At 40.7% G+C, this 21,508-nt stretch overlaps 1 protein-coding gene across 2 annotated transcripts in view; it reads left to right on the top strand.

The window, feature by feature from the left end:
- DNAJC1 (DnaJ heat shock protein family (Hsp40) member C1) overlaps window positions 1–21,508 on the top strand; it is a 363,633-nt gene that overhangs the window by 316,245 nt on the left and 25,880 nt on the right. For both annotated transcript variants that reach the window (XM_067702975.1, XM_067702972.1), the window contains one exon: window positions 14,387–14,506. In XM_067702975.1, the coding sequence (XP_067559076.1) occupies window positions 14,387–14,506 (120 nt within the window). The remainder of the gene's footprint in view (window positions 1–14,386; window positions 14,507–21,508) is intronic.

Genomic DNA, 21,508 nt, shown 5'->3' with positions numbered 1-21,508 from the left:
ACATACAGACAGTCAGTTGATCTTTTTTAAGAATTTAAAATGTTTATATTTGCCTTTAGTGATTACATTCCTTTTCTTCTTGACTTCTCTTTGTTTCTCTTCTTTCTCTTTTTTTTTTTTAATTTTTATTAGAGTGTGGTTGCTTTACACTGTTGTGTTTGCCTGCACTGCACAACATAATGAATCAGCCATACACATACAGATATCCCCTCCCTTTTGGACTTCCCTCCCATTTAGGTCACCACAGTGCATTAGGTAGAGTTCCCTGTGCTATACAGTATGTTCCCATCAGTTGTCTACATAGTATCGATAATGTATAGTGGCAATCCCCGTCTCCCAATCCCTCCCACCACCCCTTTCCCCCTTGGTATCCATACATTTGTTCTCTACAGTCTATCAACTGATTTTTGACAGTGATATCAAGGCAATTCAGAAGGAGAAAGAATGTAGTCTTTTCAACAAATGGTATTGGAGCAGCTGTGAAATAGGAAATGAACCTTGACCCCTACCTTACCCTTGAGATTGATAAAGCCTTTAGAGACAGGGCACTCAAGTCACTAACCATAAAAGAAAACACTGATAAATTGGACTTAATGAAAATTAAAAACTTCTGTCATTCAAGAGGTACCATTAAGAAAATGAAAAGGTACATACTGTCAACAACTGTGAAGGGTCTACAATTTCACACTATTTGCAGACTAACAAGTTAGCCTGCCACAGTTTCATGAATGGTGATAGAAGAATAAGACTCCTGGTCAGAGATAAAGGACAGTTTATTACAGCAACAGCAGTAGTCAGAATATCAGCATTTTTAAGCCAGTTCCCCAAGCCTCTGGTATAGCAGGATGCTTTAGCAAGCTTCCGCCCTGGCCCACAGGAGGAATCTGTGGCAGTGGGGTCACCAGTAACAACCCTGGCCAGAAAGTTGAGGCTGATCTGAGTGTCTTCCACCACCATGGTAGGTAGTGTAATTGGTCAATTCAAATAGTCAGGAACAAATTTCATACCACCTTTTAAAATTAGATGATTCCCATCGTAGGGATACCTTCCTCAATGAGCACATGAACTACAAGTCAGTTATCCCTCATTTCGGAGGGGTCTTCTCAGTCATCTGAGGGCTACATACCCTGCTGGTGGTGTTTCCTTAAACACTTGAATGTCTCTTATGACTACTCCCAGGGCGCAAGTCATTGTATTTTCAGGAATAAAGGAAAAAAAGATGGCTTGCTTCTGCACCAAAGTGTAGTCCTGAGGTGCAGGCACATGATGACCCTGTAAAGAAAGGTTATTTACAATTATTAGGGCAGTGGTAGTATATTACATATGAGACTTTTATGAGTCAGGGGGAGGAACAAGTCGACCCTGCTTCCTACACACCTCTCAGCTGGGCCAGTTCACTTTTAATAATGGAGTCTAGTCCTTGTTTTGTTGAGCAACTACCTGAAGTCGTCAGCCCAACCTGTCATGTTGGTCAGTGCCACCAGTCACATTTTTCTTCCCCACAGAATGATTGAGTGTGATGGCCATGGGGATGAGGATAGAGATGACACCCAAAGGTGCTGATGTATGTTTAGCATGGGATATACAGGATCTGGGCCATCTGCTATTTTTAATGGCATTGTCAGAAATATTTAAGGCAATAATAATCAAATTGTGGTACAGCCAGCTAAATTTAGGGCACTTGGAACAGTTTGAGAGAGTAGCACCAGGGTGTTTTCCTTCATGAGGAAGGTTCCAGGGCCTATTCTGAAAGACAAAATTATTAACACTCCTCCCTTCCCCATATCTCTCAGGATCTAAGCTGTTCCCTTTCCAGATTTTGAGATTGTTGTTCTCCCTCCATTGCCACAAAATTGGGGTATCTCATTCCAGAAGCTGTAGCTTCACCTTTTTTTCCCCCATTCACCCCTGACCTTGTACCAAGATCTTTTCCCCAGAAGGGTCAAGTACGAGAGGAAAAAGTCATTTTTATACATCTTATAGAGTTCCATTAGATCCCCCCACTTTGCACTGTATTGGTGACAAGTCTATTCACCTAAGTGATCATGACCTAGGACCATGTGACTCTTAACAAGAGAATCCAGGTAGCTGAACCAGAATCGAGGTTGAAATGCCTATTCCCCCTTTTGGCTGGACTGCCACCCAGAAGGTATACCAGCCAGACTGGGCTGGGATTGTCATAAGGGAAAGAAGCATCATGCCAGAATCAGGTGGGAATCCCAAATTTTCTAAATACGTCTCTATAACCCGCATCTCCTTTCATCCTAATCATTACTCATTACCCAGGAAGTAGCTAAGAAGATAAGATTCCTTTCTAGAGAAAGTGACATTTAGTGACCAAACTGCTTTATTATAAGGTGTAAAGACCTGGAGGAGGTGAGGGAGATAGAGTCAAACATTTTTGAATCAATTTTTGAGTTTCATCAGATACGGTAACTCTTGAGTGGCTGTTGAGTGGCTTTTGCAATAAAAGGTGTAACTGCGGACAGACCGTGAATGGTCTGGAAAGCTGAAAAAATGGCAAAGACCACCTTCGAGAGCCATAATGACGTGGCTGATCAGATGGGAATGGCAGCTCAGTAACCTGGAAAAGTGTCGGTGGTGGGGAAGCGCCCCGCCTCCCGCCCCCAGCTCCACTCTCTCTACACAGCGACATCTGTTTTGTTTTTTCATAGCTGCTAACTGAGGTTGGATACCGTCAGGTTTCTCATTAGCCCAACCATCAGTGAACAAGGCCCAGGCATTTAATGGAACCTTTGTGAATTGAGGGCCCCACTGAGCCAGCAGCTTTGCTTCAGATGGTGGAATAGAGTAAAAGTTTCTCCCAAAGGGAAAGCTGCCACTTTTTCATGTAGAGACCAGATGCCAGTGGGCCGAGGCCAGCTGTGTTCTTGAACTTACCGTTTCCATTTAACAAGCAAGGCTTGTTAGGCCCCCTCAACTTATGAGTCATTGAATCTGCATTGACTCACCCCAAAATGGGAATATCAGACTGGAGAGTCACAAGGCTTCCTTAAACCAGGCATTCCTTTTGAAAATAGTTCAACAGCAAGCTAGTAGTTGCTTTTCAAAAAGGGTGCACCTCAGAATTCCCTGGTGGCCCAGTGTTTAGGACTCTGCGCTTCCACTGCAGGGGGCACGGGTTTGATCCCTGGTCAGGGAACTGAAACCCCACATGCTGTGCAATGAGGCCCCCAAAAAAGGGGGTGGTGTGCCTACCTGATAGCTGTGTCAGGGAGGCAGCAAGTCCAAAACCCAAGAGATGCCTCCAGGTCAAGGCTGTTTTCCTTTGTCATAGGCTCCAGGTCACAGGGTCATTAGTCATAGAGACTTACCTCCCAAAAGAGTCATGAAGATGTGGGACTTCAAAAGCAGACAGCATGTCAGCAGCTTGCTGAACAGGTGCAAATGCAGCCTGCTGGTCTGAGTCCCTTCAAAGTACTGTGATAAGTAGTTTAGTCCGTATAAAGTACCAGGTAGAGTGCTGAAATGAGACACATACTATCTCCAGTACTCAGAGATTTGGATAAGGTGCTTCTAATTCTGAGCTGCACAAACCAAGTGCAACTCCACTGTTTTGGGCGACCCGTGATCACACCACGTGCGATCAGGTGGTGAGGTCCTCATGGCGGATACCATCTATTTCAGCTTTGAGAACTCTCTGACTCAGTACCATAGCCACAGGGCTTTCTAGCTGAGGTCATGGGGTTGCCACTGGCTGGCTCAGGCTTGCACAGTGGTGACCTTCTTTGCCGAGTCCATCTTGATCCAGAGCAGTTGCTCTCCCATCACTAACATCTCTTAATTCTCACTCAGTTTCTACATAAGGGCTAGGGGAGTTTTCCAGGGTGGTAGGCTGACCACAAAAATTTACCTAAGTTTCTCTGGGTTAATTTCTCATTCTCTAGTTGGTCACTTATATCAGCGTTCTAAATCCAATCTGAGGTAATAAGAACCTGAATACTAAGCAAGGCCTCATTCTTGGTTTCCTACAAGAGTTTATCTGTCTCTGGGAGACCTCCTGAAAGGATAAAAGCAGCCATGACCCACTTCCAAAACCTCTGAGACCTTTTACTGTCATTTCCAAATAGACTTGAGGTGGACAAGACAGACTGTAGGAAAGACAGCCCAGCTGATACCATTTGTCCTTAAGACCATTACACACCCCGCCCCCTCAACTCCCAAGTAAACCAGACATTGTTCTAATGACTGGCCTGATTTATGCCCATGAATTTCTCTCCTTTCATGGTCATTATAGATATGTGTCTCTGTAATTGTCTGAAAGAGAGCAGAACCTTTTGCCTGAAAGGGAACAGTACTGAAATGAATCTCCTGGTTGTTACTGTGGGACACACCTGAGGCTGATCAACAGGATGGTAAGGAAGTGCCCCAGCCCAGAAGAGATTTAGCAGCAGTGAGGACACCTGCTTCCTGGTGTTCAGCCTGCAGCCACCTCCGCAGTTCACCCTCAGTAATAGGCAGCGAAAGGAAGGGCCATTTGCTTCCATAACTGACCGTATGATTTGGTCAACGTGTTCACTGCAGATTCCCAAGGCCTTCCCTCAAGTCTCTGCAAGGCTCTCATCCTTCCTCTTTCAGAAAGTCGTGTCTCAGTCGGAATCCTATCCTTGTCACCCAAACTGTAAGGCATTGGAGATTCTACCCCACTCGCAAGTACATAAGTTAGCCTGCCACAGTTTCATGGATGCTGGTAGCAGACATGAGACTCGTCGATCAGAGGTAAAGGACAGTTTGTCACTCACAGCAATAGCAGTAGCTAGAGTATCAGCATTTTTTCTGCTGGTTCCCTGAGCCCAGTTCCCCCAGAGCAATGCAGAGGGACAGATGACCCCCTCTGCAGCCAATGGGTTGTGGTGCAGAAGAGGAATCCTGAGCTTAAGGAACCCAAATCTTTTATAACAGGCAATAAGCATGGCTGTCCTTTTCTCCAGAGGGAGGCAATTATCTTCACTACACCAGACAGTAAGAATGCTTGCCCCTTGATCTTGAGGGAGACACTGTCTCTTCCTATCACTGCCTGTCTATTGGGCTGCTTGAATGCCCTCACAACTGGGCAGTTGGCCTTCAGAGCCAAGTGATCCCAAAGACAGCAAGGCAGAAGCTGCAGTGTCTTTTATAAACTAGCCTTGGAAGTCACACACTGCCATTTCTACAATATCTTGTTAGTTACACAGGTCAGCTCTAGGCACTGTGGAAGGGGACTGAACAAGGAGGTAGACATCACTGAGGACCATCTTGGAGGCCTGTAACCACAGTAATTACATAAGCTATTAGCATCGTAGTTAGCTAGATAAAGAGTATATGGGAATTAGGTAAGTCTTCAGAAGTTGAAGAATTTTAAATGAAAATGTAAGTTACAGACTGGAAGAAAATATTCACAAAACATATATCTGACAAAGATCTTGTGTCCACAAAATATAAAGAATTCTTACAACTGACTGATAAAAAGACAACCCAGTTAACAAATGAACACATACTTCACAAAAGTAGATATTCAGTTGGTCTTTAAACACACGTAAAGATACTCAAGATCATTTGTTATCTGGGAAATGCAAATCGTCACCACAATAAGATACATTTCATTCCCACCAGAACAGTCAAAATAACTGGAGACTTCCCTGGAGGCCCAGTGGTTAAGACTCTGTCCTTCCAATGCAGGGGGCACCGGTTCGATCCCTGGTTGGGGAACTAAGATCCCGCATGCTGCATGGCATGGCCAAAAAGTAAAATTAAATAAAATTAAATTAATAACTAAATTCCTGATTATTCTTTTAAAATAAATAAATAAATAAAATAACTGGTGATATCGAGTGTGGGTGAGGATCTGGAGCAACAAGAACCCTCAGTTATCGCTGGTTAGAGTGCAAAGCAATACTTGGGAAAAATACTTACCTAGTTTCTTGTAAAGTGACATGTATACTTTCTCTATGACCTAGCGATTCCACCAGTAGGTATTTATCCAAGAGAAATTAAGACACATGACCACTAAGAGAGTTATACACAAATATCCATAGCGTCTGTATTCATAATACATTGTAACCCAGAGCCGGCAGCTACCCAGGTGTTTATCAGTAGGAGAATAGATGAACAAATTGCGATACAAATCTTGTTTTCTGATATGTGCTGTGAATATTTGCTCCTGGTTTGTGGCTTTCTTTTTCATTTTTTAAGCAGTTTCTTTACAAGACCAAAAATTTAATTTTAGCAGTCCAAATACTTACGGTTTTAACATTTTAAAGTAATTAGCTGTACACAACTGGTATTCTAACTCAGAGAGAAGGTTGCCAAAACCTCTACAGTGAAGGAGTCTCTGGAGGGCACTAACAGGAGTGTCTGTTATTTTGCAGTTGGGACAGATTCTAGAGCCCTTTGTTAGAGGGGCCCCCATTCAAAGTGAGCTAATTTGCAAGTAACAGCATAAATGGGCTTGTGTACAAGTTGTAAATGAGAAATATGTTTCCTTTGGAACACAAAAAAAAGCCTAAAAGACGTTGTGGGTGCTTAGAGTCAACAGCTGTTTCTTGACAGTGTCACAGAGAGAGCAGCCTTCAGCTTCCCCAGTAATTTTCAGGAATCTCATCGAGGTGGCAGGGGGGCCTTACCCTGTGTGTGAGGCAGTGGCCCATCCTCTTTTTGTGAGCACCTTGTATTATTTGTATGTCCCAAACGAGTGTGTCAAAGAGGAAATCATCAGGGTAATGTCATACCTGTGTCCCTAGAGAAAGAAGGATGTAGTTAAGGTCTTGCCCTCAGAGACTGCGTGCAATGACAGGGCTGTGAGCTACCCGCCCTGGGAGCTGGGTAAAGTATGTCCTAGCCCTTTGGAGGGGAAGGCAAACTTCAGTCAAGAGGCTGTTGAAATAGGCACCGAACAAAAGATATGCAGCAAATTCTATAATAGAAAAATATTTACCATTCGCTGATTGGATGAATTTGGTCAATTCAGTAGTACTGGCTACAGGGACTTTAACGCGGCCCACAGCAATCCAGGCTCATGGGTAATCCACTGTGAGGCACATTCATTCTTCCCAAGTTTAAGAGCAGGGTGAACTGGGCTCTTAAATGGCAGAGCAGTGGGGATACTCACCACTTCTCTAAATACATCTTGTCTAAAGGGTTTCAACCACGAAAGACTTTGTTTTAATTTACACTGGACCACATTAACTATTTTAATGGGGGAAGAAGAGGTTCATGGGGTTCCATTTTATCAAGATAATTTGTGACAAATATTTATTACTCGTTGAGTCAGAGAGTCCATGAGCACTGGCACATTTTAGGACAATGGGTACTGTGATCACGAGAAATTTAGGCAAGACAGTAGTTCCTGTGGTTAAGGTAAGGCATACCTGTTTGTCCTCTTTATCACCTTTAGTGACTGCCCGATGATTATAGGGGGTACCTTATTTAAATTTAGTGGGATGCCCAGTGTAACTGTAATTTGAGCCCCGTTACTGATTAAGGCCATGAAGGTTATCCAACTGCTGTGTTTCAGCAAACGTTAAACTAATTCAGAACCAGTGTTATAGAGGTACAAAAGCCAATCTGCCCTTTTAATCTTTTTGTTGTAGAAATTCTTTTAGTAAAATTTCAGTTACCAATTGGGCCAAATTACAGACTTCCATTTCGGTTTTTGTTTGTTTCCTCCTTGTTACTGACTGAATTGTGTCCCAACTTCATATGCGGAAGTTCTAACCCTCACATGACTGTACTTGGAGATGGGGCCTTTAAGGAGGTGATTAATTAAGGTTAAGTGAGGTCATACGGGCAGGGCCCTAATCTGATAGGACTGGGGTCCTTATCAGAAGAGGAAGAGAGGCCAGGGATCTTCCCTCGCTTTGCCTGGGCACACACAGAGCAAAGGCCATGTGCAAGCCAGAAAGAGAGGTCTCATCAGAAATCAACCCTGATGACACCTTGATCTCCTACTTCTGACCTCCAGAACTGTGAAGAGATAGACTTCTGTTGTTTAAGCAACTCAGTTGCGGCAGCCCTAGCAGACCGCTGTGCTCACCCTGTAGGCTTTTTTTGTTTTGGTTTGGGGTTTTTTGGTGGTGGTAGTTACTGGGTATCCTTCAGGGAGGTCTTCTCTGCACTGCTCATATTTATAAATTTCTTCCTCCAGAAAGCCTCCAATCAGTATTGTCAGGGTTAGCGTCCTTCGCCGTGACAGCAGTTGAATTTACAACTTGGCTGTGCCACAGGGATGCCAGGGGTGTTCTTCTCCGTAACACTGAGGATCAAGGTCTTTTTTTGCAACAGAGACATAAGCAGCAGAAGCAAACGTATCTTATAGGGTCCTAGTGAGCCATCTGCCTTTAGGAGCATGAATCTCAGTAATTCAACTGCTCTTCAAATAGGGACTGCTGTTCCTCCATACAGGTGACTACCCAGTGGGCCTAACCAAGCTCTTTCCCCCTGAGCCCTCTTTAGAACAGGGCCAACACCACCTGCTTGAGACACACAAGCAGTATCTCACAAGTTAAGAGTCTTTCTCCTGAGTCCATCAATCAAGACACACAACTCAGTCTAAGACACAGATGAGTCTGGACTGAGACACACAACCCAAGGCTACTTAAAGGAGCTCCTTGATCCCATACTCTTCTCTGTGAACACCAATCACTGACGCTTCCAACTTAGGTGGGTTAAATCTATGACAGAGGCTTGGTAGGACTCAGCAAATGCAGCACCAGGCAGCAGATCCAGTCAGCAAACCAAAGCAAGAGAAGATAACCCCGGGTGGTGGTCGCCCCCCTCTAGACATCCTGCTCCTAGTGTCAACTGCTGTGGCCACCTTGCAGGGACAGCATTACCACCTCCATACCCAAAATTTGGTTCCAGTGACAGGACTGATAATGTCACACACACACACACACACACACACACACACACACACACACACACACACACAAAACCCCCCTCCCCCCCCCCCAAGATAATACAAAAAGGTTGATTATGTAACGAGGCTTTCTGGGGAAAACAGGGCAGGCTTTCCACGTTGGCCCAAAAATTACCTGAGAAAGGAAAGGAGGCTGGTTTGGGATTTTTTTTACTGCGGTTGGGGTGGGGCTGGGATGAGGGTTCTCACACACACGGAGGGACGGAGGGATGGAGGGACGGAGGGACGTGCGAGGTTTCAGCCTCCCAGGCTTCCTTCAGGCTTTAACCCAGATGTGGGGCACAAGGGGGACGGGAGAGGGGAGGCTTCAAAGCTATCGGCAGTCAAACATCTTTGATGGTGTCAGCTCTTTATTTCAATATTAAATTACCATGAATAGATGATTCTAGTACGTACTCTTTAGGTTAGAATTTGAATAATGTATATCATAGTTTTAAATAAGACTTCACAAATCTTTCAGGTAAAATCATATTCTTCTGGGTAAATATATCCCCTTGATCACATTTATGATTACTTCTTTCTGAATCCCCACAGGAGAGTAAAGGAATAAAAAAGGCAGAGCTTAGTACTGTCATTAAAGACCTCAGAGATTCTTATCACACCCTGATATTGTTCCTTCTCATCAGCTGTGGGGCCTGTGCAGTAACTCATCACAGACCTAATTAGCCGTGGTTCTGGATGTGGTCATCTCAGGCCAGTTGCTGCCCTGCACCTGATTTCACTCTCACTTCGTAAGCAGGCTGACTCTGGGCGTCTTCTCTTGCGGGTTTGAGCTGTCAGGACTGTCAGTGCACGAGCTCCTGTGGCTCCCCTCCACTCACACCTTTGTAAATAGTCCCTTTTGTAAATAAGCTCTCCACCAACGGAAGGGAGAAGAACCTCTCCAATAGCTGTGTGTCAGGCAGAGTAAATGAGTCAGAGTCCTTGTGGCCTCTGAGCCCTGCTGTGATTTTACCTCCTTGCCCCTCTGACCTCACCTCCTCCCCCTGCCACCTCGGCTTGCTTTGTTCTGGCCACCCTGGCCATCTTGCTGTTCCTCAGACATCCTAGACGTGCTCCCACTTCAAGGCCTCTGCAATTTGCTGTTCCCTGTACCTGGTGTAATCTTCTACTACGTGCCAAGTGCCCCCCCAACACTTAGTGGCATAAAATATTTTGCAAAGGAATGGATCAAACATCTTTGTTTCCATTTCTCAAGAGCTCCAAGAATTTACTGTTGCTCCTAAAAAAAAAAAAGGAGGTAAGAAGGAATTTGAACTATCTGCATTGTCTTGAGCAGTGTTTCTCAAATGATCTATAGTGAAGGACCAGGTTTTAAAAATTATTTCCGGCTACTGCTGACCAGGCTGTAGTCCTGCTGTGCCGAACGAGATTGCAGCTCGCACTTCATGGAACGCACATGCTAGCTTGACAACTAACCCACATGGCTTCTAGTCTCTAAAGGAAGAGCCTGCTGATTCCTCTTGGTTGTGGTGGCAGCGGTCAACTGCTGTAAGTGTCGGAACTTCGTCACAGGTGGGTAACAAACTCGTTTGCCGGTTCGCGCCAGACCACACTTTAGGATCACTGGTCCAGAGGGGATCTCTCTTTTGGCAAGGCAGCTAAATCATAGATGGGAAGACCTTTCTGGTCACAACGACTGCTGCTAAAGGATCACAACACTATAATAATAGGTTAGGATGAGTTGCAAGTTTTCTTCAAAGAAGAGTTTCTCCTCCTAAGAGTGAAAAGACATTAGAGGTGATTTGTTTTGTTTGTTTGTTTTCGGTATGCGGGCCTCTCACTGTTGTGGCCTCTCCCGTTGCGGAGCACAGGCTCCGGACGCGCAGGCTCAGCGGCCATGGCTCACGGGCCCAGCCGCTCCGCGGCATGTGGGATCCTCCCGGACCGGGGCACGAACCCGTGTCCCCTGCATCGGCAGGCGGACTCTCAACCACTGAGCCACCAGGGAAGCCCCGAGGTGATTTGTTTTTAATTTTGTTGTTTGCGTTTTTTAATATACCATTTATCCACATATATAGTCAAGGTCAATTAACTGCTCAATTTTCAAATTGGAAATGAAAATTGTATAGCTGAAAGCCAAATGCACATTCTAAAACAAAATGTCGGTTCAGAATGTAGAATGAGAGGGTAGCAGTTTATTCGATCATTAGATATACCATCCACATTATTAGATGCATATGTGATATTTTAACTGGGTGATACTAAGTAAGGATATTATTTCTTAGGTAAAATTTGAGAATGCATGAATTGAGCTGAATCTATTAAAAGTTGTTGAATCCAAAATTGTAAGGTCTGTAATTACATAAATTACATTAAGTCATTTCAACAGAAATATTCTTCATTAGGCAGTTTCAATAAAGTGTGAAAATGCAGTAAATAAGTACATTTAAAATTTTTCTTTTAATTGGGTCATAAGTTTTCAGTACCAAATAAATTGCATGACAGTTTGTAATTAACATTTTACCGTCTAACTCTGTGAGGGGAAAGGTATGTATAGGTTACTTTAAAGGTACAGTGTGCTTTCCCCTACAGCCTCCAACTCCTATCCCCAAGAATATTAAGGATTTTCAAAGGCACTGAATCTTTGAACATTAGCTGGTTTTATGACAAAAATCTATCCCAAAGGGGTAGAGAGAATACAATTTAAATGTTATATCAGCTCTTACTTTAGCAGATATATTTTGGGGTCATTACATAAATATATTAAATAATTTGAAAACTTTTTATTTTTTATTCAGTATGGAGATTTATTCCCAGAGCGGGGCTTTTCTGATGCAAAATTGGAATGCTTGTGTAGTCAGAACAGCTGTCCCCACCCCATGGGGTGTCTTCCATTACTTTACAGTAGAGATGAATTTTTGGCCCAGTGTCTCAGTAGTATTGGACACACGTGGTTTTAAGTGGCAAAGCGGTATGCGTATGCATTCATTTGACTTTCAGAGCTACAGTTGGCTCCAGATTAGAACAAGGAGAATACATTCACACCAAGGCCACCCTCATGGCTGCTGCAGTAGCTGGATCACAGTAGGCTCTGTTGCTTCTAAAGACACAACCAACTATTGCTGAGGAATTACACATTCACCAAAGTGCCGTACAGCTGGAAGAGAGAGAATAATGAACTGCTAAAAGGATTCTTTCAAAGATTTCAGATTATGGTCCTAGTTATTATTGATCTAGTTTTTTAATATTAATAATAAAATCATGGCTGTGAAATAACAGTGAAACTAAAAGGAAGGATTTTCAAGGAAGTAGATGATTTTTCAGGATATTCATCCAAATATTTGATTTAAATCTTTTCCTTTCCAGAAAAAAGTGGCACTATCCTTTTAGACTCATTCACAAGGAATTAAAATTAGATTGATTCTTAATGCCCATTGTTGATATATGCAGCATATTTGGAAGGCCAATCTATTAAAAATAAAGAATTAGTTTACTCTGTGAAAGAATGGCTTATATTATTGACATTTTAGACAATTTTGTTTCCTACAAAAATGTGTTTGTTATAATTAATGCAGAAATAAGATCTGATTTAGCGTGAAATTGCATTGATACACTATATGGTTGGAATACTCTATCTCTGTGCAGCGTCAACTTAATGCTGTTTATGTATGACCTTGTACTATAAGCTTATATTTAAATGCTTCGTAACTTTTGCATTTTGAAGCCAATTGGTATAGTTATTCAAGTTTCAGCTTTTTAGCAAAAGTGATTTCCTAGAAAATCCAATTATGCCTGTCTAAATAATATCTGAATAATGCTTTTTCCCCTAAGTAAAAACAAACAAGCAAAAAGTAAAAAACCTTCAGTGTAAATTTTTAATTTATCTGATATGGAGAACTAGATTTCGATATTCATTAAATATCAAGGAAATTCCGACCATACTCAGTGTAGGCTACCTTTTTATAGAAGGGAATTTATGCATGTTTCGTAAGGGTTGTACTGATGAATATGTTTGAGGCTTTCAGCTTTTAGTGGATACAAAATAGAATGATTGATAAAATCCTCCCTACTATTGGCTATTATTTACTGACTCTTAAGTGGCAGGTTGTATTTATGCCAATTTATCTGCTTCAGGGAACATTCTTGATAGCAGAACAAAGTGAATAAAAGTAGTTTGCTTTGCAAATGAATGCAAATGGGAGAGCCTTTCGGAAAGCCCTTTAACAGGGGCAGTGCACTTTGATTATGAGTGAAGCTGCCATTTGGACATGGTGAAAAGAGCACGCTTGAACCATTGATTGGGGGAGACAGTAAAAAGTCAGGAAGGGCCCCCTTAAGCTTGCGGTGAGGCAGGCGGATGTCAGTGTGGTTAGAGCACAGTGGGAGAATGACAGGGAGGATTAGTGTCAGGGAGAAGCTTTGCTGTAGCTGTGGAGATAGTCCCTGGGGTCACTCACCTCTGGCTGTTGTCTGTGCTGATGGTCCTGTAATGCATACGGCCTGATGTATGCCTGTTCATTATCGGAAACAGTGATTAGAAAAGGTATTTGTCTCAGAGGTTTCCTTCCTTCCTTTCTTTTTTCTTTCTTTTTAATTAAAGGAAAATAAGGTGGCTTCCTCCATCTCTCTGCTGACTCCTAGAGTCTTGTGTTGTACCATTGTGGCTACTGCCTCTGGTAGGAAACGGTTTAGTGCTGTAATGTAAAATAATTGTAACGTGGCTATCTGTTCTTTGATGATGGTTTCTTTTGCTTTGCTCAACTTTGGGTTTCACCAAGTGGTAATGCTGAATAAAATGCAGAGAATATGCTTGCTCTGAGAATTTTGGCTTTTGCAAAAACAGATTTTTATCATCTTTAAGGTATTTTATTATTCAATTTAATAATCTGATCAACTTTTAGAAGCTATTTACCTTCTCAAAAAGGAAGTGTTGCTTTGCATGGACTGGGTGGTTTAAGTCTTGGCTGCAGGATTTTCTAATTTCTATTCTCAAGTTTTACAAAATGCTAGCACTTGATAAATTAACTTCTTGAAAATACATGCTTTTTAGAATTAAATATCGTTACGTAGAATGAACAAAAAATATATCTTTGTCTCGGTTCTGATTCTGAATCAGTCCATTTACTTGTTCACATTTTCATTTACACTTATAAAGTTTTTTTGCTTTTTTAATCATTTTTCTTAAAAACTTCAAGACCTTCTGTGGTAAGCTCACATGAGGCATTTGTGAGCATTAGTGACACAATGCACTTCAAAACAACTGTCTTTCTTTTTTTAATGTCTTTAAGAGCCTGGGTTCACAGTACTTCTTCTTTATTATTTGGTGTACGTTGGAGCATTTAAAAGGCTGCGGGAGCTTTGCATTCTAATGTTAAATATGCAACTCAGACCTTCACCTAAACTAGTAGATACGTTTTAACATTGTTATTTTTGCAGAAAGCATAATGCCAATACTTGGTTTCACAGGTTTATTAAATGTTTTAGCGAACATTCTCTGAATTATTTTTTTTCTTTAATGTTTTGCAGGCACCTGAATGGACAGAAGAGGACCTCAGCCAGCTGACAAGAAGTATGGTTAAGTTCCCAGGAGGAACCCCAGGTCGATGGGAGAAGATTGCCCACGAATTGGGTCGATCGGTGACAGATGTGAGTTCACTCAGATTTGCACTGTATGGAGAGTGACAAACCAGAATAAGCCAACTATGTAGAAGGCAGACATAGATGCGTCCAACATTATCTTTGGAGAAAGCCTACAATCTTTTTAAGGACCTGGAAGTGAACCGTTAACAAAATAAGCAAGAAGCAGATGTCAGCTAGTCCCCTGGTCTACAATTAACAGCTGTGTGAGGCATTCTGGTGTTTAGAGACTTAAGCTACTGTAACCTAATCACAGAAAAACAATGCTAGTTTTTGTTTCGAGTGACCCCTTTAGCTGTGGGGAAAAAAAATAGTTCTCTGATCAGAATTAGAGAAGTTGCATTTCAGCTGGATCTTTTTAACACTGAAGTACAGATTGCTATAGGTAGTTGACAGGTGGTTTGCATTAATTAAATGAGCAATAGTCCTATAATGTTTTTATTTCAAGGATGATACCTACGATTCATTTTGACAAGTTGTTTAACCAAAAAATTGTTCTATGCATATAGCTTTATAATTATATATAATGTACATTAGAAGTGTATAACTATAGATTTATATATATACTATAAACAATATATATTTAATTTATATATGATTATATGTGACCAGTAATACCTACCATTTAAAAGACAGTGTTTACCCGGAAAGTTTTCGATTTAACACTTTAGAAATATAGGGCAGAGAATCTTATAAAAGCACCTACTAGAGCACCTGATATATACTAAATATTCAGTAAATGTTTACTTGAAATGGAGGTCTTTATTTTCATCAATATGATCCTCATTTTCATAAATGATAGTAAATATTTACTGAATTTACTTTAAAATAAATCCTATAGCTCTAAAATATCTAAGGATACTGAAAGCAAAGATTCAGATTTCTTATGTTCTCTTCAATTGTATTAGTATACTTTGGGCCTTTTTTGATAATGAACAATTTAAAAACCCTGCAAAATGATTAATAAGCACAACCACCAAAAAAATAACCTTTTAATTTAGAAACAAATAATACGTATTACTGTCAATTTTTTTTCTTGGGTTTTTTTTCTTTTTTTTTTTTTTCTGTTTCAGATAGATAGGAGCTGCTTTGAGAATTTTAAATTATATAGGAATGTTTTTACTACCATATGGTAGGACTTTTTAAAATCACATTTTAAAGACACAAATTTTTGTAAGATGTTTTACATGATTTCGACTTAAGAGTTAGTCTGATCATGTGGAAAGTTAGCCCTTGTATCTTGTAACTTTTTTTTTGGCTATTTCATGATGAGACCCGTTATCTTAGGTTACTGGAGGAAAACCATAAGGATACCTTTTCCTCTGCTAAGAATGTTACTGGGATGTGCATTTTATCTTGTTGCAAGGTTGTAAAAGATCTAATAATGCCTTATCGGTAAATATCTGACCAGGTTAAAGATGTTCCATGGTTACTGATGTTTTAAGTACTATGATCCTCTAAATGTATAATTACTGTTAATATAGTGATTAACAAAAATGACTGAAATACTTTTTAGAAAGTTACAAAACAGGCATTGGTTTAAAAGGGCCTCAAAACTTGTAGTTCAATTGGTTGATGAGAGAGAATAGTTCACTAACTAACTTAGTGTCTCTGTTGAAGATAGCACTGCCTTTAACTTTTTATTTATTTATGGCTACATTGAGTCTTCGTTGCTGCATGCAGGCTTTTTCTAGTTTGCGGCAAGCGGGGGTACTCTTCGTTGCGGTGCGCGGGCTTCTCATTGCGGTGGCTTCTCTTGTTGCAGAGCACGGGCTCTAGGTGCGCAGGCTTCAGTAGTTGTGGTGCACGGGCTCAGTTGCTCCGCGGCACACGAGATCTTCCCGGACCAGGGCTCGAACCCATGTCCCCCGCATTGGCAGGCGGATTCTTAACTACTGCATCACCAGGGAAGTCCCAACACTGCCTTTAACTTTTTAAATAATATTTCTATGAGACATTATAGTTAATAATTCCAAAGGCAGATAAGAAATTGAATAGAGCAATATTTTACTTTGTTGTTGTCATTAAAATCTGGTTAAATTTTTAATCTATATTTTTAAGAGGAGCGAGATGAAAGTTTAAATGCTAATATACGTGATGTAACCAACAGAGCCTTGGGATGGCTGTTTAGTATCATAGATCTCGAAAATTGACGTAACTTACAAGAGCAGTCTTAGTGCAGCCTTGGTGTAGGTAAAGGCATCTTTTCACACTTTTGCAAATTCATCCCATAGCTTTTTTCTTCTTCTTCTTCTATACTTACCCAAGGAAGACTGATTCCATGTAATAGATATTTTTTCCTTTTATCATGGAAGTAGCAAACATGATTTTTTTTTTTTTTAGCGGCCATAGCACATGGGCCTAGCCGCTCCGTGGCATGCGGGATCTTCCCGGACCGGGGCATGAACCTGTGTCCCCTGCATCGGCAGGCAGACTCTCAACCACTGCACCACCAGGGAAGCCCCCAAACATGACTTTTTGAGATATTTTTTTCCCCCTCCAAGTATTAGTTCTATTTTCATAATACCAAAAGTACCTTGGAAATACTTAGTAAACCTAAAATTTTGGGCACCAAAAGTGCCACTGTAACTTTGCTTCTATATCAGTATATACATATATAGACTCACACTGTATTTTCATTCTGTGAGCATCATCTCCATAGCTAGACTGTACGTTTCATTTCAGTAACTACATTTCAGTACCATACACACAAACACAAACTGTAAAGCACTCTCTCTCTAAAAGAGAACAAGTGTCTGAAGACAAAACTCATTTTACTGAACACACAGTGAGTTACACTGAAGCAGCTAAGATGGGTTTGGCTAATACAGTTCCTTTAGTAGAATGTTAAGTGAAACCTAACCACACTTTAGAAGATCACTTAGACTTCTTTTTTGGCGTATGGTGTTAATTAGATTGGTTTTCATTAAGTGTTCCACAATGAAAAAGAAACCAAGTTGAGTTTGCTGTTATTGGAACCTCTACATACCGACCGGATCACCTGTACCAATTCACCCCAGCTCTGCACCATCTGCTCTTTGACCCGTTTTCCTTGCTAAATGTGTAGCTTCAGGCTGAGTTCTCTTTCCTTCGAGAAACAATTGACCTTTTTGGGAGGGGTGACAGTGTGCCGTGGTGGAATCTATATGTTCCTTATTTGGGTTGACAGATTACAGTGAAAAACCCATTTTGTTCCTCAATTAAGAAAGGAGTTTTCAGTGTATTAATTGTCATAATTCACTAGTTAAATTGCTAAATACTACTCCGGATAAATACAAAGAATTTGTTATTAGCTTTGTAAAAAAAAATCAATGCAAAGTATATTTTAACTCAGATATACCTAAACCGTAAGACTTACTTTATTATAGATGCGATATTTTAAATGTTAATATATGCCTTTTAGCAAATAATTTTGGTAACCACAAAGAACACTCAAATTTTAAAAACAGGAAACAAAACCTGTCCGGCATGTAAAACCAACTTTAGTGTGATTATTAACTGCAGGTTTTCTAAATTAAGGTCAGGAAGCCTCACATTTCTTGCTTGTGCAGTAATATCATTCTCTTGCCTGTAAGGATGTAAACTGATTCTGCCCCTCTCCATAGTCACTAATCTCCTGCATCCTAGTTGTGATAACAGACTGATTGGAGATGTTCTGCCTGCTTGGAAAAGGCCCAGGTAGGTAGCAAAACAAAAGATAGGTGGATAGATTTAAACAGACTTTTGTAATTAGCTTAATGCCACCGTGAGATGTGTAGTTAGAGAAGCATTTCATATGCAGGTGAAAAGGAGGGAGAATAATAAAATTCCCAATTTTATTTTATATAGCCACAACTAGAGAGGAGATACCTGTTGGGGGAATATTTATATGTTATTATGGCAGTTGTTTCAAAAAATGTAAGCAGATTATTCAATAGAAAATAAACTTTTGTCAGTGAACTAAACATATAGTATATATAATGCTGAAAGGCATATATTAACATTTAAAATACTTCATCAATAATAGTAAAGTAGTTGTTACAGTTTAGGTATATCTCAGTTAAAATAGACTTTGCATTAATTTTTTAACAAAGCTAGTAACATTCCTTGTGTTTATCCAGAGTAGAATTCAGCAATTTAACTCGTATATATTTGGGCAAATGTATCATTGCTATTACTTTTATTTAGAGTCAGACTAGTCCTACACAGGCTGTAAAGGGGACAAGAACTGTCGCCACCCCCTGCATCGGGCTCCCTGCCACAGCGGTTCTCCAGAGCAGCCTCATCTCCGCTCCTCTCGCTCCCCCACCTGCTCAACCCCATGACCTTCAAGGGTACTTAAATTTTTAAAAAGGAAGGGGTCCTTTATACCATTCTGCTTGCTAGATGAGTCACTAAAATCTAATAATCAGTTTTCAATCTGACATTAATAGATGATAATAATGTGTTATCAAATCTCTCTCTCACGCACACACACTTTGTTGTATGTCATTCCAGACTTTAGTCTTCTTATATAGGCATATGACTACATAATTTTAACAGTATTAATCTGTATCCTGCCCTTTTCACTTTGCTATAAGCTTCTTTCCACAACAAAGATCCACGTCATCTTTCTAAACACCTGTACAATACTCCATGTTGTCTGGATATAATTAAGGAGCACCCAGGTGATTGTCACTTAAATTGCTTCCCTTTTTTTCTTCATTCATCTTTCCATTTATATCTGTTTCCTTAGCTTGTATGCCTAGGAGTAGAGAAGCTTGATTCAAGACTATGGATGTTTTTAGAACCTTTGGTGACTCTAAAATTGGCCTCCAGAGAGGTGATAATATTATACAATGCCCCTGGTGGTATGAGAGGACACTTCCTCATAGTCTCATAAACACAGAACGTTTGTTTTCTTTCCATCATTGCTCATCAAGTAAGTGAAACGTGCTATGGCACTGATTTTTATAACTTGCCTCCTTACTTACTGGTCTTATTTCGAATAGAGTTTGTGTTAATTCATTATAATTCGAGGATAGATAGTCCTACCGTTTTTTGTTGTTGTTTTTTTGGCTGTGTTGTTGGGTCTTTGTTGCAGTGCACGGGCTTCTCCGTGAGGTGGCTTCTCTCGTTGCAGAGCATGGGCTCTAGGCGCACAGGCTTCAGTAGTTGTGGCTCATGGGCTCTGGAGCGCAGGCTCAGTAGTTGCAGCACATGGGCTTAGCTGCTCTGCAGCATGTGGGATCTTCCTGGACCAGGGCTCGAACCTATGTCCCCTGCATTGGCAAGCATATTCTTAACCACTGTGCCACCAGGGAAGTCCTACCTTCTGCAAATAATACTTTGCCATTTTCTTCTGTTATATTGAGTGTATTAGCTAACAATTCCAGAGATATATTATAGTAAGAGTGATTCATGTAGACTTTTTGCTCAACATTTTAATAAGAAAACCTAATGTTTGGTCATTAATTAATTTTAATATTAGTCATTGATATGAGAAGTCCATTATTATGCTAGGGAAATTTTCTTCACTTTAATTTTTCCAATTCTAATTTATAGATGTGAAATTTTAACAGTGGTTTCTTCAGCATCCCTTGACATGATCATATGACCTAATAAGGATGAATATATTACTAAGGTCCCCCTTTGTATTTCTAAGATAAAGTTTACTTGGTCATATAATATTATTCTTTCAATAAACAGCTGGATTTGATTTGTTAATTTATTTAGGATTCTTGCATTTATATATCTTAAAGTAAAAATATTCTAGAATTCTTGGTGTTTTGTTAATTGGATATCTTTAGGTAGGGTTATACCAGCCTTCTAGAATTAGTTCATTATACCTACCTTCTAACATCTAGAGCAGCGGTCCCCAACCTTTTTGGCACCAGGGACCCGTTTCGTGGAAGACAGTTTTTCCACACATGGGGCTGGGGGGATGGTTCAGGCAGTAATGTGAGCAATGGGGAGCGGTGGGGAGCGTCAGAAGAAGTGAGATGCCTCACTCACTTGCCTGCTGCTCACCTCCTGCTGTGTGGCCGGTCCTAATCAGGGGTTGGGGACCCCTGATCTAGAGAGTCAAGAAAATACTGGATTCATAAAACAAAAAAGTGTGCTATGGAAAAAAATCAGAACAAAAATAAGTATCCAAATAAATGAAGTAGAATGGTTGAAAATTATCATCTGGAAAATCTCCTAGAGAGCAGAACAAAAAGACAAGAAATACAGGGAATCAGTCCAAAAGGTCAAAATCTGATTAAAAGGAGTTCCAGTTAGACAGAGAAAACAGACATGAGAGCATTTTTCAATAAATGATACAATGAAGTTTTCCAGGATGAAGAAACACCTGAGACCAACAACGCATGAACACTGAGACTACACAGAAGATCTTTAAAGCTTTAAAGCTTCTAAAGGAGAAGAAGCCTCCAAAGTAAGGCAGGTCAGAGTGAGAGCAGATTGCTTGGCAGCACTAGATTCCGGGAGACAAGAGAGCATTGCCCTCACAGTTCAAGGCACAAGGGTTCTGAATCTAGAACAGACCAACCAGCTATGATGGTCAATACGTGGGGTCCTCACGTATTGACCTCTCATTCTTAAGACAGTTTCCTGAGACTGCACACTCCAGCAAATGAGGGATAAGTCACCAAAGAGGAAGACACAGAATCCTCGGAATAGTGGACTGAGCCCAGTGAATGGAAATCGTGAGACCCCACGGCAATACAGCAGGCGAAGAGTGCAGAAAGTCCACGCTGGAGCAGGAGAACAAAAGACTGTGAGAGAGCAACCACGTGAACAAAAGGCAACTAGAAACTCCACCAACAGAAAACCATACAAAAAAGGCATAGTCCAAATTTAAGTTCAGCCATACCTCAGTTTCAGTTCCAGACCATCGAAATAAAGCAAATATCACAATAAAGTGACCTACATGAATTTTTTGGTTTACACTATATTGTAGTCTGTTAAGTGTGCAATAGCATTATGTCCAAAAAATATACATACCTTAATTAAAGATAGTTTATTGCTAAAAAAAATGCTAACCATCATCTG

This window comes from Pseudorca crassidens, chromosome 1, assembly GCF_039906515.1.
Source record: "Pseudorca crassidens isolate mPseCra1 chromosome 1, mPseCra1.hap1, whole genome shotgun sequence".
NCBI lineage: Eukaryota > Metazoa > Chordata > Mammalia > Artiodactyla > Delphinidae > Pseudorca > Pseudorca crassidens.
This window is presented reverse-complemented; position numbering and strand designations above follow the sequence as displayed.